Source organism: Triticum dicoccoides, chromosome 7A, assembly GCF_002162155.2.
Source record: "Triticum dicoccoides isolate Atlit2015 ecotype Zavitan chromosome 7A, WEW_v2.0, whole genome shotgun sequence".
Taxonomy (NCBI): Eukaryota; Viridiplantae; Streptophyta; class Magnoliopsida; order Poales; family Poaceae; genus Triticum; species Triticum dicoccoides.
This window is the reverse complement of record NC_041392.1, coordinates 47,686,902-47,704,571: the sequence shown is the minus strand read 5'-3', so window position 1 is coordinate 47,704,571 and position 17,670 is coordinate 47,686,902. Positions and strand designations below refer to the sequence as shown.

General features: G+C 46.6%; 1 protein-coding gene across 1 annotated transcript in view; it reads left to right on the top strand.

Moving 5' to 3' along the window:
* Window positions 1-2,875: 2,875 nt before the first annotated feature.
* LOC119333047 (putative ankyrin repeat protein RF_0381) overlaps window positions 2,876-17,670 on the top strand; it is a 35,278-nt gene continuing 20,483 nt past the window's right edge. Inside the window, exons 1-9 of the mRNA XM_037606081.1 lie at window positions 2,876-2,942; window positions 3,243-3,288; window positions 9,246-9,346; window positions 9,450-9,581; window positions 9,726-9,865; window positions 10,057-10,143; window positions 10,321-10,449; window positions 12,760-12,919; window positions 13,536-13,630. Coding sequence (XP_037461978.1) covers window positions 2,876-2,942; window positions 3,243-3,288; window positions 9,246-9,346; window positions 9,450-9,581; window positions 9,726-9,865; window positions 10,057-10,143; window positions 10,321-10,449; window positions 12,760-12,919; window positions 13,536-13,630 — 957 coding nt within the window. The remainder of the gene's footprint in view (window positions 2,943-3,242; window positions 3,289-9,245; window positions 9,347-9,449; window positions 9,582-9,725; window positions 9,866-10,056; window positions 10,144-10,320; window positions 10,450-12,759; window positions 12,920-13,535; window positions 13,631-17,670) is intronic.

Below are 17,670 nucleotides of genomic sequence, written 5' to 3'. Positions count from 1 at the left end.
TTGGTTATGCGAGCCTGGCTATGCTACCACAGAGAGCAGCATGGCATGGGCATGTCTTAGTTTGGAAACTCCCAGGTTTTGGATTTATCAGAACGATCCTGGCAGCGCAAAATTTGCACGTCTCTTTGGTTTGTGACGGCAATTATTTAGTTTTCACGAGTCAGCGATGCAGGTACAGATACGAGAAATCAAACTTGTGGTCTTGTGGATACCTATTGCAGCATCGACGCGACTCATCATCAACATGTACTCTCTCTGTAAACTAATATAAGAGCGTTTGGATCACTAAACATGTACTCTCTCTGTAAACCGGACTGTGTCATACTTTGCAGACAGAGTTGGCAATGCGCAAGTGGTGATGAACAAGCCATGGTCCGGAAAGTGTTTCTTAAAGTGTCTGCCTTTGATCTTTTGAAAAAAAGTAGATGCACTGAATGAATATCATTGATAGGTTCACATTGACATCAAATTTGTCATTTTCGCTCGTGCAATGTTTCGAATTTTGATATGAAATTTTGTCAAAACATCGAATGATGTCGTGTCAATGAACTAATTTCTTTCCAAAACTTTTTGAACATTTTTTTAATGTACAACCAGGGTACGGTGCACCGGTAGCACCAACACAATCGTTAATTCGATCCTTAGAGCAACTCTAGCATCTGCTACATAACTTGGATCGCAATATTTTGTTATGGAGTCGATTGTCAAAACATATGAAGGTCGACTTGGGTGCATGTAAAGCCAGATTCATCACATTTCGACCTCCAAATTTTTCTCACCTGATGGGCCCCAAACATTGGTGCGACATCTTTTCCCCTCCATCTCTCCTCTCGCAACCACATGTCTGCACCTCCCTCTCCAAATTGGCATGGCGGCTAGTCCTAAATCGAGCCAGACGGCATCCTATGGCTACATCCAAATTGAGCTAGTCTTCCCGCTGCGGCACCAACATCCAACCTCGCCGCCGGCTCCCCGTGCTCTCTCGTTGCGGCCTCGCGCTGGCCGCGGTGCACCTCAACCTCTCCTTGTTGGGTGCGGCGCCCCGGCGTGTTGCTGCTTCTTTGGCCCTCCGTAGCTCGCTTCGCAGCTCATGGCTGCCTAGATTGTTGGGCTACGGCGGTGGTTGGCCGACTTGCTCCGGTTGCGAGGTGGAGGAGGCACTGCCGGGTGAAAACTTCATCGACGATGACGGCTGCAGCCGCCATTTTTCCTTCTTGAAGGCGTCGAGTTTGGCATTGTTTCCCTCCCCCCCAAGCACTCAGATCCCGAGAGAAATCTCGGACCCGGGGTTCCCCGTGTCGGATGGTGTCGACGTCTCTACGCCGTTTCCTCCTTGGGGGCATCTTCTTGGATTTCTTCTGCTTCGGGTGGACTCGCCTCTTGCTGCTTCCTCTCCACCTCGGCTTCGATCCCTGGCTGGCCATTGTCCTTGGCGACTCGAGTGGAGCTTGCTTGGACATCCTGGGGTGGCCTCGACGACGCGCTGCCCTTCGACCTCGGCGGCAGTACACCGGTACTGCGCCCTTCGGTCTCGGTGGCGTGTTGCCTTCTCGGCTTCGCTGGCGGCACACCGGTGCCGCCACTCGAACTCGGCTATTCGACGCTCTTCGTTCGCGCCAGTGATGCTTCTCGATATGCTTCTACTTCGGTGTCTCCTTTCTATCAGGGATGTGCTTCATGGTGGCCCGGACGACGTTTGCGTGGACATCCTGGGGTGGCCTCGGCGGCACGCTGCTCTTCGACCTCGGCGGCGGTACACCGGTGCCGTGCCCTTCGGTCTCGGTGGTTTGTTGTCTCTTGGCTTCGCCGGCGCACACCAGTGTCGCCGCACGAACTCGGCTATCCGACGCCCTTCGTTCGTGCCAGTGATGTTCCATTGCGAGTTGCTGTTATGGTGCCCGTCTTTTTCTCCCTAGGCCTTGTTCTGGTTCATTGTCAGTGGTGGAACAAGCTGCTCAGCGGAGCTTGCTACCTGAGATGTCGGCCTCCAGGGGTTTCGGTTTGGTTCTGCTGCCAGCCTTCCCCTCCATTTTGTTTTTCTTTCTTCTAGTTTTGGGCTTCCTCTTGAAGCCCTCCCCTGTTATTTCCTTTTGTGCCTTTGTGCACTTACTTGTATCTGTACTGACTGCCAAGTCACTTTCGAGTGGGAATATAACAAGCGGTGGGGTTTTTGGCCCCCCGTCAATCTCGAAAAAAAAATTGCACTAATTTAGTTCAGAATTATATTAAGCATTAGGTGGGACATCCAATCATCCCACTAATTGGGCCGTCTAAGAATGAATGGAAACTGATGATATGTGTTAATTGTGTGTCGATCACCCGGTGTTTTGTGTTGTGATGAGTGCAACAGTTTATTTATTTATTTAATTTAAATGGAGTAGCAGATGGCAAGGAGACAAAAAGATGCACAATCTCCATGTGTTTGTGGTTAAACAAAGTGTGTTTCTCACCCGGTTCAGATGGCTGGCAGGAACTGCTCATGAAAAATGAGGTTTTTGGCCGGACGGCGAGGTCGGAGGCGGAATCTAAGGCGGCAGCGGCGCGGGAGGCAGGAGCGAAAGCGGGCGGAAGTTGGTTCACTCGTAAAGAAAAGGAGATCCGGCAAAAACAGGGTCTTCCATAGATATGACGAAAATGGATCAGGGTTTGCAGGATCGCGTAAGAAAAATATTAAAGTCAGACAATTATACAGAATCTGTTCTGGCCGGTAAAACCGCCTCCGTCTCATAAACCGGCAACGGCCGGTTATTTTGCGGGATGGCCCGGTTCGCGGGATCCGCCGGGATATCATCGTCCCTGTACGCCATCCCTTCCCAAAACCCTATACCAGTCGCGCCGGCGAGAACCTTCCGTTCCGTCTGGGGTTGCCGCCGCCATGGCCTCCTCCCCCTCCGATATCGCCTTCCAGGCCGCTATCAACGGCAACCTCCGCCTCCTCAAGAGTAAGCGCCGCTCTCTCTCTCTCTCTCTCTCTCTCTCTCTCTCTCTCCGAACACTCGCGCGGCTCGGTGTTGTGCAGTGCGGACGGATTTCGGGCGGGCTGGCTGCAAATCCGTGATCCTCCGCGAAATTGGAGCGAGCTTCGATTTGTATGAATTAGGATTCGCAGGGAGAAACCCCAATTTCGGCAGGGCGTGCCCTAGTTCACACCGATTTGGAGCCCCATCCGAGCAATTTCCATCTGAATTTCGCTTGCGCGAATGATTTTCCTGTCTGACATCGGCCGTTCCTGCGTTTCTCAGAAATGGCGAGGAAGGTGGACCTGCGGGGAGCCAAGGACGCGAAAGGGGACACCTGTTAAGACCTAGCTACGATCTATGCGAATATTCCAGAAGTTTATGGCTAGATGTATAAGAACTTTTCTCTCAGATCCCCTTTTGTATTGAAAAGTATGAGCTATAAGAATGTATGATACGCCATTGCGGCAATATTCTGGAAAAGTTGAGATAGCGAATGACAGCCACACCCCGGCTGTATTTATAAGGAGCCTTTTACCCGGCAAGACTGTGAAAAGTAACAGTAACGGACTCATAATGGTAAGTAAGAGATCGACGGTTCGCGACGAATCGCTGGTGAGGAGCGATCCTGATCGTTGGTAGCTGCGAAGCATTTTTCTGAACTTCTACAGTTAACTGAACTTGCCGATGCCTGACATTGCCCCCTTCTTGAGATACGACGAGTCCTCACGCCGTTGTTGCCGTCTCCCTCCACGCTTGAGTAGTTGTTCGGAAGAATTATGGGAAGGAGTATTTGACAAAATCTGCATCTTCCCACATGGCCTCTTCTTCTGACAGGTTTTGCCACTGGATCAACCACTGCACCACAGGTAAATTGTTGCGTGGTATCTGCCTTACTTGAAGCACTGCTGCCGGACCAGTTTTAATTGTGCCGTCGGTGTTAACCATGGGTAGCATGGGGCTTGGGATTGTCTTGCTGCCAATGTGTTTCTTGATCTGACTAACATGGAAAACTGGATGTATTTGCACTTTTGGAGGAAATTGGAGTTTATATGCTGAATTGCCCACCTTTTGCAGGATAAGAAAAGGGCCATAATACTTATTCTGAAGTTTTAGAGCACCTCTGAATCCAAATGCAGCCAATCTGTATGGGGCCATTTTCAAGTAAACCATATCTCCCACTGAGAAGCTTCTTTCTACTCTCTTGAGATCTGCATATCTCTTCATTCTGTTTTGAGCTTTGCACAAATTTTTCTTCAACTGCTCCAGCATCTGCTGTTTGGAAGAGAGAAAATCTTGTGCTTCCTCATCCTCAGGACCCGGAATTGCAAGCTCTAAAATTAATGGAGGAGGAAATCCATACAAGGCCTGAAATGGGGACATTTTGAGAGTGGTGTGATAGGTAGAGTTGTATCAGTACTCAGCTAATGAAAGCCAAGCTAACCACTTGTGAGGTTGATCAGTAGCCATGCATCTCAAATATGTCTCTAAGCATTGATTCATCCTTTCTGTTTGGCCATCAGTCTGAGGGTGGTATGCCGTACTGTACCTCAACTCCACTTTTAAGGCAGTAAATATATCTTTCCACAATTTACTGGTAAAAATCCTATCCCTGTCAGAGATGATTAACTTGGGAGGTCCATGCAGTTTGACAATGTTGTCCACAAAAGCTTGAGCCACAGACAAAACTGAATAAGGGTGAGATAGAGGGACAAAATGACTGTATTTCGTAAATCTGTCCACCACAACCATGATCACATCTTTGCCATTGGACTTAGGCAAACCTTCCACAAAATCCATTGTGATATGTTGCCAGGCCATGTCAGCTACAGGCAGAGGATCAAGCAAACCAGGTTGTAAGCAAGTTTCATGTTTTGCTCTCTGGCATATGGGACAAGCAGCAATGAATTTTTCTACATGAGCCTTCAACCCAGGCCAATAAAAAATGCTTTTAACTCTGTGATAAGTAGCCCTTCTTCCAGAATGTCCCCCCATAGGAGAGTTGTGTAGAGCTGTTATTAGTTTGTTTCTGAGTTCCTCTGACTTGCCCACTAATAACTTCCCTTTGTACCTGATTACCCCAGCATGGATTGTATAGTCAGGAATTGTGCTCTGTTTTTGCACCAATAATTGTTCCAACAGGGTCTTTGTGTGTTGATCTTGTTGGTAACTAGTTATTAATTCCTCAGCCCAAGTAGGAGTGATAGCAGAAATAGCAAAACAGTTAGGAATGATCCTTGAAAGTGCATCAACCACTCTGTTTTCCACTCCTTTCTTGTATTGTATTGTGAAGTTGAACTCCAGCAGCTTCATCATAAGTTTATGTTGCACTCCTTCAGTGATTTTCTGATCTGTGATGAACTTCAAAGACTGCTGATCAGTTTTAATCACTACTTCCTTGCCCAGCAGATAATGCCTCCACCTTTTTAGTGCTTCAAGAATAGCCAGGGCTTCTTTTTCATAAGTGGAAAGTGCTGCATTCCTAGGGCAGAGGGCTGAACTGTAGTAAGAGATTGGTTGGCCATCTTGCATTAGTACAACTCCAATTCCTTTTCCTGGTGCATCCATTTCCAACACAAATGGTTTACTGAAATTTGGTAGTGCAAGTACTGGTGCTGTAGTAAGTGCTTGCTTCAGATGAGCAAAAGCTTGATCATGCACTTGTGTCCACTGGAATTGGCCTTTTTTCAGTAAATCATGCAGTGGTCTGCAGATAAGACCATATCCCTTGATAAACCTCCTATAATACCCAGCCAGGCCCAAGAAACTTCTCACTTTAGTAACTGTGTCAGGAGTGGGCCACTCAGCAATAGCAGCAATTTTCTGAGGGTCAGTTGCAACTCCTTTTTCAGAAATGACATGCCCTAAATATTCCACTTGTTGTACTGCAAAGACACACTTGGAGAGTTTTGCAAAGAGCTTGTGTTCTCTCAACACATCCATTACCATTTTAATGTGCTCTAAGTGTTCCTTGAGGTTTCTGCTGTAAATGAGAATGTCATCAAAGAAAACTAACACAAATTTTCTCAGATAAGGTGCAAAGATAGTATTCATCAGTTCCTGGAAAGTGCCAGGTGCATTAGATAGCCCAAAAGGCATCACCAGATATTCAAAGTGGCCTAAAAAAGTTCTGAAAGCTGTTTTGTGTATGTCTTCTGGATGCATCCTAATTTGATGACAACCAGACCTCAGATCCAATTTAGAGAAATATTTAGCTCCATGTAGCTCATCCAGCAAGTCTTCAATGACAGGTATTGGAAACTTGTTTTTTATTGTCAAGGAGTTCAACTTTCTGAAATCAGTACATAACCTCATGGAGCTGTCTTTCTTTTTGACCAGCAGTACTGGAGCAGCATATGGGCTCTGACTGTGTCTAATCAGGTGTGCTGCTAGTAGTTTCTTGATTTGCTCTTCCATTTCTTTCTTTTGGTGTTGGGGCACTCTGTAAGGTCTCATATGGGGAGGGTTAGCACCAGGCACCAATGGGATTTTGTGGTCTAAAGCTCTGTGAGGAGGAAGTGTAGTAGGTTCCTCAAATAAGTCAGCATATTCCATTACTAACTTCTGTATTTGAGGAGGTGTTTTAGTTCCTTCAGGTGCTTCCATTAAAATATTTTGCACTTGCAATAGGAAAACCTCTGCTCCTTTTTCCATTTGTTTCTGCACTCTCTCCACTGGCACTTCCTTGGTTGTTTCAGGATTTGTATAAATGGCAGTAGTCACAGTTTTCTGGCCCTGTTGTGTAAAACTGAAGTTTTGTTTGGGGATATCAAATGAAACTGGGCTCACCACAGTAAACCAGTCATATCCCAATATAACATCATGGCTGGGCAGGTCTAAAGTCCTGAAATTGTGAGACAACTGATTTTTGCTATCTGAAACTCACAATTTGGTATGACAGCAGTAGATAGTAATTTCCCTCCTCCAACTACTTCAATAGCTTTAGGTTTTACTGGAATCAGGTTGCAATTGAGCTTAGCTGCAAACTGTGCATTAATGAAAGAAGTTGTACTGCCAGAGTCAAGTAGGGCAACTGCTCTCCTCCCATTGATATGGATCACAATTGTTGGGGTAGGGACTGCCAATCTTTGCCCCATAGCATGAGCTGAAACAAACATCACCTGTTCCTCTTGTTCTACTGCTTCCATTTGTTCTTGTTGTAATGCATCTTCCATTTCTTCTTGCCGTTGGTCCTCACCCTCTTGTTGCAACAAGTGCACATTAGGAATTAATTTACACTTGTGGCCATGCATCCATTTGTCCCCACATCTCCAGCATTCTCCCACTTTCCTTATTTTCTGGGAATTGTTCACAGGTAGCTTTGCTTGTCTTATTGGCAGTTGAGGTGCCAGAACAGGTGTGCTCTGCTTCACTGGAGCAGACCAATTGCTCTTCTGGTAGAAATTGGTGAATGTTGCCCCTGTCTTCTTAGGTGCTGTGGTCACATGAGGGTGACAAGGTTCTATGTCCTTAGCCAAACAGTAAGCATCAGTAAGAGTTTGAGGACGAAGTGGCCTTAACTGATATTTGATCCCATCTCTTAAGCCGTTTACATAGCATCTCACAAACCAAAGTTCTCCCAGCTCCGGATTTTCCTCCTGAACATCAGCCATTAAATCTTCAAACATTTTAGTGTACTCAGACACTGTACACTGCAGCTGCTTAACTGAATTGAATTTTTCAGTTAGATCATATGAACCCTTGTCAGAAAATCATTTGACCACCTCAGCTCCAAACTGTTTCCATGTCAACTGCTTTTTAAGTAGCCCAGACCTTCTCAACCACACATCTGCATCTCCTATTACATACATTTGAGCCAGGGATATCTTGTACTCCTCTGGAGCTCCTGACATTTGAAAGTACTTGTTACACTGTCGCAGCCAACCTACATGGTCTTCACCTGAAAACTTTGGAAAATCTAGTTTGGGACCTTTTGTTAATGATTTCATGAACTGTGCCTGCATATCCTGCTCATAAGTCCTGCAATAGCCATGCCAAAGTTGCTGATCTCTGTTGTTCTGATAGTACTGGTTGAAAACAGGTGTATGCATCTGATCTCTAGCAGTCATAGGAGTTCCAACACTGTGTATTGTGTCATTTCTGATAGGGTGTGCATATCCTGGTGGTGCCTGAACTCGGTTTGTCCTTATAGGAGGTAAGTTCTGCAATTGCTCTTCAATTTGTTTTGATTTCTCTTTTTCAAGTTCCAATTGTTTCCTGAGTTGCTCTGTTCTGTCCACTTGGCTCTGCATCTCTTCCTGCTGCAATGTTGGGGATTTTGGGATCTGACTAGAGCTAGATGGTCGCTCCTGTTGTGTCTGGGGGGCTGTGGTCTTCACCAATGTCTGTAAGACTGAACTCATCGCTGACAGCTGCTTGCTAAGATCCAACACCACCTGCTCTACCTTACCCACATGCTTGGAAATTTCCCCTTGTTTGCCGCTCATAGATTGCATTTCCTCTTGCAACTTGGTCATCTCAGAACGCAGCTGTGCGCTCTCCTGCTGTAAACCTCCGAAATCTTCCCGAAGGCCCAACACCTCTTGCAAATCCGCTTCATCGATCGTTTTAGCTCGCCCCATCGCCTTGATCAGAGGGCGGGGTGAGGAATTTTACCACTGGATCTCCAGCAACCCTGTCCTTACCTCTGATCCTGCCGCCGCCACGATCCACGCCACCGTAGCACACGGATCTGTGCTAGAGCTCGGAATTTTACCAATCGAGCAATTTACTTGACCAACCGACTCTTCTCGACAAATCTGTGCTCGAATTTCACCGCCGCCAACCACCACAACCCCGCCGCCACGCGCCCGCAGGCACCGCCGCCGATTGCGAAGAAGGGTGGGAGAATAAGGGTTGGGAAATCCCGATCGGAGATTTTTTTCCCCAATTCACCCCTCTGCCGAGGATCGACTGCTCTGAATACCACTTTGTTAAGACCTAGCTACGATCTATGCGAATATTCCAGAAGTTTATGGCTAGATGTATAAGAACTTTTCTCTCAGATCCCCTTTTGTATTGAAAAGTATGAGCTATAAGAATGTATGATACGCCATTGCGGCAATATTCTGGAAAAGTTGAGATAGCGAATGACAGCCACACCCCGGCTGTATTTATAGGGAGCCTTTTACCCGGCAAGACTGTGAAAAGTAACAGTAACGGACTCATAATGGTAAGTAAGAGATCGACGGTTCGCGACGAATCGCTGGTGAGGAGCGATCCTGATCGTTGGTAGCTGCGAAGCGTTTTTCTGAACTTCTACAGTTAACTGAACTTGCCGATGCCTGACAACACCGTGCTCCACTTCGCCGCGTGCAAGGGCAGCCTGGAGATCTGCAAGTTCCTGGTGGAGGAGTCCGGGCTCGATGTCGATTCGGCGTCGAAAACAGGTGCGCCTGGCACACACACCTGCTTGAAATTCAGCGCTCACGCATCCTTGTCAGGGAAAAGTTTGGTCTGTTTTACTACGAGATGCTCTGTTCCCCTTGTAAGGCGAGACACCGATGTTCTACGCCGCGCTCGCGGGGAAAGTCCAAGTTATGAGGTACCTCCTCGACCGCGGCGCCGACCCGGCCGTCCGTGACGACAACGGCTCGACGCCGCTGCACTATGCGGCAGAGGAAGGTGCGTCGTGTTTCTTCCTATCTGTTTCCCTGGAACTGAAGGAATGGCATCACTTGAATAAAGATACTGTCTGTGTGTACTCTGTAGTATAGAGGCTCTAGTTCTGGTCTATTTGGGTTTGCACTATGTTTGTTGTGTCTCCAGGGCACTGCGAGGCTGTGAGGCTGTTGCTGTCCAAAGGAGTCCCCGTGGATCCTGTTGATCACCGGGGCGCGCCGTTACACTTGGCGGTTGCAAAGGACCGTGTCGAGGTTGTGAAGGTTCTGCTGGAGCATGGTGCTGATGTAAGTCTGTCTATTCCATTCTCAGCTAGTTGAATGAATATTACAAATTTCTCGCAAAAATGGAAGGCAAATGCGATAAGCTGTGCCTGTTTGACGATGTAATGGTTTATTCTTGGAGGTGCGCCTGCAGGCTTATATTATTTGTGATCAAAGTAACGCTTCTCAAAATTGTGATTCGTTTCCCTTTTCAGCTAAACAAATTGATCAATCTTATCCTTACACCACTCCTGATGGCTGTCGTTAGGAACTCCTTGAAATGCATGAAGCTACTGATTGAGGTTCAGTAATTTACTGACTTGATCTTTTTGTTATGTTTGACTATGTCATGATTTTTATTCTTTTACGGTAACTAGCTGGTGTCCTGAGTTTGTAGAGTAACTTGTTTTTTCTGGTTGAACGTGTCATGAGTACTTCTACAAGCTCTGCGTCTAAAGCTGTTTTACTTTTATCCATAGGCGGGTGCTGATCTGAATGCTCGTGGTAACTCTGGACCGACTCCTTTAACACAAGCAGTTGATGACGGTTCCACCGACTTTGTCAAGTTGCTCCTAGAGGCTGGAGCCGACCCTAACATTCCTAGCGAGGTAAGTATACCTCTGTCTTAATCTCTCTGTTAACTATCTTTTATGCTTTGAGATTTGCAATCTTGGCCCATTTCTTCTGATATACAAGTGCATTGTAAAGATTGTTCATGTTCAACTGAATGCTATGCAGTAGGTTTGTATTCGAGTGCATCAGTTTGGGTTTGCTCCAGAATTTACACTGCACCGACTTAGGAAGACATCCCAATATTGCAGCTCTAGTGCTAAGTAGTACAACAGCTCTTATATATCTCATCTCAGAATCATGATACTAGAAGGTCACCAGAATTCAGTATCATTTTTAGTGTCCATCTCAGTACGAGAGGCAGTACCGTGTCTAGTTTTCTTTTTGTAAAGGAGGATAAGCCCTTGCTTCTGCATCGATTGATGCATGCAGCCACTTTTAAAATGGGCAACGATTTGAAATTTTCTACCTTTAAGAGGGAGTATTGTGTCTAGCTTTCCTTCGAATTGTGTTTCATTCATCTTACAGTGTTTAAAACTGTTGCTGCCAGTGGGATGAATTCAGGAATATCTCATGTTCTCACAAAGCTTTTTTACCTTATCTCTCCGTTTACTATCTTGGATACTTTTCAATTTACAATCTTGGCCCCTTTCTCCTTGCATCTTACACAGGGTGGAATCTAACTAAGGTCTCCTGAGATAACATAGTACGTTGTATGTATGATCTATGTTTTTAAGGCGGTAAGGCGAGGTGAGGCGCTGGGGAGGGCACCCCACCGCCTAAGCGCTAAAGCGTAAGGCGAGGCGACGCCTTAGACACATGCATATATAATATATGGCAGCCAATTAGGAGATTTAACAGCTAGCATTAACTTAATAAATTGTGCATACATACATAATAGATGGCGGTCAATTAGGAGATTTAACAACTAGCATTATCATATAAACTGTTACCAAGGCATAGGCCTCAAATTATCTTCTGTACATGACAGAACGGTGCCTTTGAACTTCAGCTTCATCCTCCTCATCAATATATCGCGCTGTAGCTTTAAACTTTCCACTGTTTAAGGAATTGCGCATCTCTATCCTAATCTCCATGGATGCCTCGGGACACTTATCCGCATCACTGGAACCCCCAGAAAGGTGCTGCTTCAGCCTTTTCACTCCAGCATGGATTATCTTGCCACATAATGTACACTGGAGTAAGATCTAGCTCTTCTCCTAGGATTCATCAGAGCAGGGACACCTGACCAGTGGCTACTGCAGCAACACTGAGAGAAGGCCAATCAGTTGTCAAAGTAAAAGAGAGAACCAAAGCATTAGAGCAACCAGATTCAAGCACGGGAAAGGAGAGAAGCGGTGGTATGGCTGCTGGATGGAAGAAAGAGAAGAGACAAGAGCCAGAGGAGGGGGAGGAGCTGCAGCCGGACAGGAGCCAGGAGCCATACCTTGTTCTGGTGCTGATCTGGTGGAAGAGGGTTGCGCCAGAGGAGAAGAGGGAGGAGCTGCAACTGGAGAGGGGGAGGGGGAGGAGCTGCAGCCGGAGAGGAGGAAGCTGGCGCAGATCTGAGGAGGAAGCCGCCGCCAGAGGAAACAGGAGAGAGACCTCTCTCGCCTGGAGACTAGGATTCACACGATTGGTTCGATTCTCTCTCTCTCTTTCCCCTCCTTGTAACTGTTCGCGCGTGGGCCAATATTTCCCGCGCTTGTGTTCCCGCGTGGGCCAGTTTTTCCCCTGCCTGACAAACCAGAGCGTCTGATTTGGGCCAAGGCGTGCAAGGTGGGGCTGAGGCGGACGATTCAGACGCCCTACAGACGCCTTACTCAACAATCTAAGGCGAGTACGACGCCTTGCCATCTGGGGGCGCCCTGACGCCAAAGCGTCGCCTAAGCGACGCCTCAGGGACGCCTTAAAAACAGAGAGTATGATTCTTGTTCAACTAAATTATGTATAGTAGGTTTGTATTCAAGTACATCTGTTTGGGTTTGCTTCAGAGTTCAGACTGCACTGACTTAGGAAGCCACCCCAAGATTGCAGCTCTAGTGCTAAGTGGTACAATAGGTCTTGCATGTCTCATCTCAGCATCATGATACTAGTTGGTCACTGTAATTCCATATTATTTTTTAGTGTTCCTCTGAGAGCTATGGTTCAAGAGGGAGTACTATGTCTAGCTTTCTTATAAATTATGCTCTGTTCATTTAACAGTGTCTAAATCTGTTACAGTCAGTGCGACGAATTCAGAATGTCTCATTTTTTCTCGCAAAGTTTTTTGTCGAAAGGAAAATCTAATGGCATTGATGGCTTTGTCATTTTCGTGCTGGCATCTTATGTTGTTTTGTATGGTATAGCATGGTGCAATTCCAGTTGAGCAAGCAGCAGTTCATGGCCGACGTGACCTTGTTGAAGTTCTATTTCCTAGGACAAAACCAATTCCATCTCTGCTAGATTGGAGCGTTGATGGGATAATTAGAACCGTGAAGTCTCCGCTTATCAATCATCTTCAGGCATGTTCATAATTTTTTTATCACTTCATTTCAGGTTATACTCATGAAGCTCAATGCCTGATTGCTTCGTATTATGTACTTAGAACACAATAATTCGTTGTGCTCTTGTAGATAGCTTATGCTGCGTTCGCCTTAACAAATGCAAAGTTCAACATGCAGTACGCATACTCATGGACTCTGTTTACATGCATGGATCTCGCCGGTCCTTCAATTTGTTTTCACTTCGATGTCCTTAGAAGAAATAGGGCAAGTCTTATTATGCATGATATCTTTTGTGAAACTGCAGTGACCCTATTCTATCTGCAAGCCTGTACATTCTTCATAAATTCTTAGATGTGCACCCTTTATGTATTATGATGGGAGATGTTATTCTTACACCTAAATAGAGTTTGTATTCAAATTTGAGTTGATGTTTTATTCACTAGGAAAGTTTCTGACATATTTCAATCATGATGGTGGGTGCTGCCCACAGCCAAGTTTGCAAAGCTAACGAGATTATGGTTGAAGGAATTTGGACCAAGCAGCATTATTTTAATTTTCGAACTTTAAATTGTTACTGTGCTGTCCAACTGTCGTTCGGTATGCCTGTAACTGAACATGCTATTGTGTTCAGGCCTCAGTTTTTGTGGAAGAAAAAATTGCTTTTTGGAAGTCACAAGGAAAGGAAGCATTTGCAAAGGAGGACTACCTTACAGCAATGACCTTCTATGGCAAGGTAAGTGCATGAGCCTATCTAGTACTCCCTCCGTTCCGAATTACTTGTCTTGGATTTGTTTAGATACGGATGTATCTAGACTCATTTTAATGCTAGATACCTCCGTATCTAGACAAATCTAAGACAAGTAATTCGGAACGGAGGGAGTACTTGTTTGGAACAATCACAAAGATTGCACAACAAATAGTTCCAGAATATCAGGCTCAAGATCGAAAATGTGGTGTTTTAGTTTTCTCTGTAGCTGTACAGCTTGCCTGATGGTTTAAGATGAACTCAATATCCGTAGAGCCATTTCTGCCTGACACCCGATGATGAAATAGCGGCGCTTGGAGTGTTTTTCTCTTGTACACCGACAATCAAGAGTGTTGCACTTCATCTTGAGATGCCCTTTCTTTTCTTAGGTCAGACAACAACTTATATCCGTGGTTCTGTTACTTCGGGTCAGACACTAATGATGCAGAGGACGGGGACTAAGCCTCTGTTTTGAGAAAAATAAAAATAAAATAAACTGATAAAAAGGCAACGATATGCTCCATTCACCAAATCAAACCAAACTTTGTTGACTAGAGTCTAGACCAAACCAAACTCTATGAGTTTTTCACCCAAACCAATCCAAACCGTCTCCTATTTTTGGATTGAATCCACAGATTCAAACCATAGACAAATCCATATGTACATGCGTATCTAACGGACTGGTACTCTAGTAAGAATCCTCTACTGGAATCAGCGAGCGCAAAACTGGGGAGGCAGAAGTGAAGCGTCGCCTAGCAGACCTTGTGCAGTTGCTTGTCTCGTCGCAGTCGCGCATCTGCCAATGCGGTGCCATCAGGACCTCATCTCCTGGAGCTCCAGGATGGACGCCGCTGTCGTCGCACTTGCCGAGACGCCGAGGGCTTCGACCGCCGGGGACGCGCTCGCGGCAGCCTCTGTTTCTGCCCGGCGCGAACACTGGGACGAAAGTGAACCGCCTGTGCCTCCGTGCCACTGGGTGACCGCGCCGCCGGCTGTGTCACCCCACCTTCCGGTGTTGTCTAATGGTCGCGCGTGCAGGGTCGTGATGGAGGACTGTTCCTGTCGCTCCCGGAGCACCTCCTCGCCGACTGTGATTTCTTACCCTCCTCTTTTCTCCATGGTCGAGCAACCATAGCACGCGATTGCCGCATGTCTGTAGTCAAGGCTCTGTTTTTCTTCTCCTAATTGATTACCTGTACGCATTCTTGGCTTCTTGCCGTGGATGGGGTTGTGGCTGATCGGCTGCCATCATTCTGTCACCGTATCCTGTGCAGGCTTCTTCTCAACGCAGAGGTTGTGACGATGCGCCGTCCAGGACTGTGGTCGTGTTGATGACCGCCATGAGTCAAAGCGCTGGTCTCGTACAGTTTGGTCGCTGGATTTGGGTTTTCACCGTGGGTTGAAACAGTCTGAAACCAATTTGTTTGTGTCCAGACTGAACCAAACTAATCCAATAATACGCAAAACCCAGACCACACCAGATTACGCTAGGGGCTCAGCCCATTCAATCCAATCCAAAGACAGTTTTGTAGGAAAACCGAACTGAAACTAAGGTTCCAATCCAAACTATTCCCAGTTTTAGGTACAACTGCTTCTGCTGAAATCTGAGATGGGCTCTAGGCACATATAGCAATTTCTGAAAAATCTCTAAGGGCCCATGTGGGTTATATGGCACTAGGTGTGGTGGGAAGTTTAGTCCCACCCCGGAAGTGGAATGAGAGTTGGAGTGGTTTATAAGGGTTTCTCTTCTACATGCTATTGGAGCTTGAAAAGACAAGAGGCCCTCGCGCACTCCTCCGCCGCCCGCCACGCCACGCCTCGCCTCGCCTCGCCGCGGGTTGCGGGATTGAGCCGAGCTCACACCTACGCGCTTATTTTTGCCAGTCACTAACGGAGAGTTTTCTGACAGCTGGGCCACGATCTGAGACGTCGGATTGTGGGCTGTCACGGACTCGGACGTGGGTCGAGCCCACGTCTCTCCACGCGGCTGGGCCTATAAGTATGCGGTGTCTCCTAACCCTAGCCGCCACGAACAGATCACATCTGCTCACACGCCCGCCCACCGTCGTTCTTTGCTGCTGCTGCCGCCGGTGACTCCATCCCGTCCGCCGCGTACACGGTCGACGGAAGGCCGCCGAGGATGCCGCTGCTGCCACCAAAGCCGCGGCCTCTGCGTGGCCTACTGGAGGGTATAACTCGTTTATCCCGCTCCTGATTATTTTCATACTAGCAGTATGTGTAGATTTGTCTACTGTTTGCTTAGTACGTGCATGTTTCGATCAGAGTCAGTACGTCATCAACTTAGTCAATGCCATGCTAGTGATTTACTCATGGATTAATTTAATCGAGAAATTGCCTATTTACTCAACAATCCAAAAACCTATTATGTGTAGGAATTTCTCGGCAAGTGGCTTTGCCGTTGCACTGAAACCGGATAAGTTTACCGGTACATACTTCAAGCGTTGGCAGACTAAGACCACGTTATGGCTCACGGCTATGAACGTGTTCTGGGTCACCGGTGTCTCCACGGGAACGATTGCTCCTGAACAGGAGAAGGCGTTCAAGGAGGCTACCGTTGTGTTTCTCGGAGCAGTTCTTAGCGTGATCGGAGATAAACTGGTCGACGCATATTTACATGTGCATGTCGCCAAGGACTTGTGGGAGGCGCTCGAATCTAAATTCGGGGCCGCCGATGCAGGGAGCGAGATGTATATTATAGAGCAGTTCCACGATTACAAGATGGGTGAAAACCGTCCTGTATTGGAGCAGGCTCATGAGATAATATGCATTGTTAAGGAACTTGAGCTTCTCAAGTGCGAGTTACCGGGCAAGTTTGTCGCGGGCTGCATAATCGCTAAGCTCCCTAATTCCTGGAGGAACTTTGCCACCACTCTGAAACATCAGAGGCGTGAATTCTCTATGGAGGATGTCATTGGCCATCTGAGTGTTGAGCAGAATTCGAGGGCAAAAGACTCGCACGGAAAAGGGGCCGAAGGGACTTCTGTTGCCAACATGGTGAACCAGAAGAACTTCAACTCCCACAAGCACAAGGGAAAGAACGGTGTCCAACACAATACCGACTTTTAGAAGAAGGGTAAGAAGACCTTCAAGAAGAACAAGAAGAACGAGGGCTGCTTTACTTGTGGTTCGGTTGAACATTGGGCCAACAAGTGCCCAAACAAGTACAAGAAGTCAGGACAGGACTCCAAGTCTGTCAACATGATTGTGGGTAACAATGAGAATGGTGCATCTGGGTACGGTAATTTATTTACTGTTTTTTCAGTGTTTCAACCCAACGATTGGTGGGTGGACACAGGTGCAGGTGTTCATGTGTGTGCTGACATTTCATTGTTCACTTCTTAGCAGGTCACAGGTCACGGGTCCGTATTGATGGGGAATGGCGCGAGTGCTTCTGTTCATGGTGTTGGCACGGTCGATCTAAAGTTTACTTCGGGAAGGATCGTGCAGCTGAAGAACGTGCAGCATGTCCCCGCCATCAAGAAGAACCTTGTTAGTGGCTCCCTTCTATGTAGAGAAGGGTTTAAGTTGGTTTTCGAGTCTAATAAATTAGTTGTTACAAAATATGGACTCTTTGTTGGAAAAGGTTATGAGAGCGGAGGGATGTTCCGCCTTTCCCTCGCAGATTTTTGTAATAAAGTTGTGAACCATATTCATTCGAATGTTAATGAATCTGAAGTTTGGCATTCACGTCTTTGTCACATTAGTTTTGGTGTTATGACGCGGCTAGCCAAGTTGGATTTAATCCCGAGTTTCACTTTAGCCAAAGGTTCTAAGTGCCTTTCATGTGTGCAAGCTAAGCAACCTCGCAAGCCTCATAAGGCCGCGGAGGAGAGACACCTGGCACCATTAGAACTCATACATTCTGATCTTTGCGAGATGAATGGTGTGTTGACTAAAGGTGGAAAGAGATACTTCATGACATTGATAGATGATTCCACTAGATATTGCTATGTGTATCTGTTAAATACTAAAGATGAGGCTCTATACTACTTTAAAATCTATAAGGC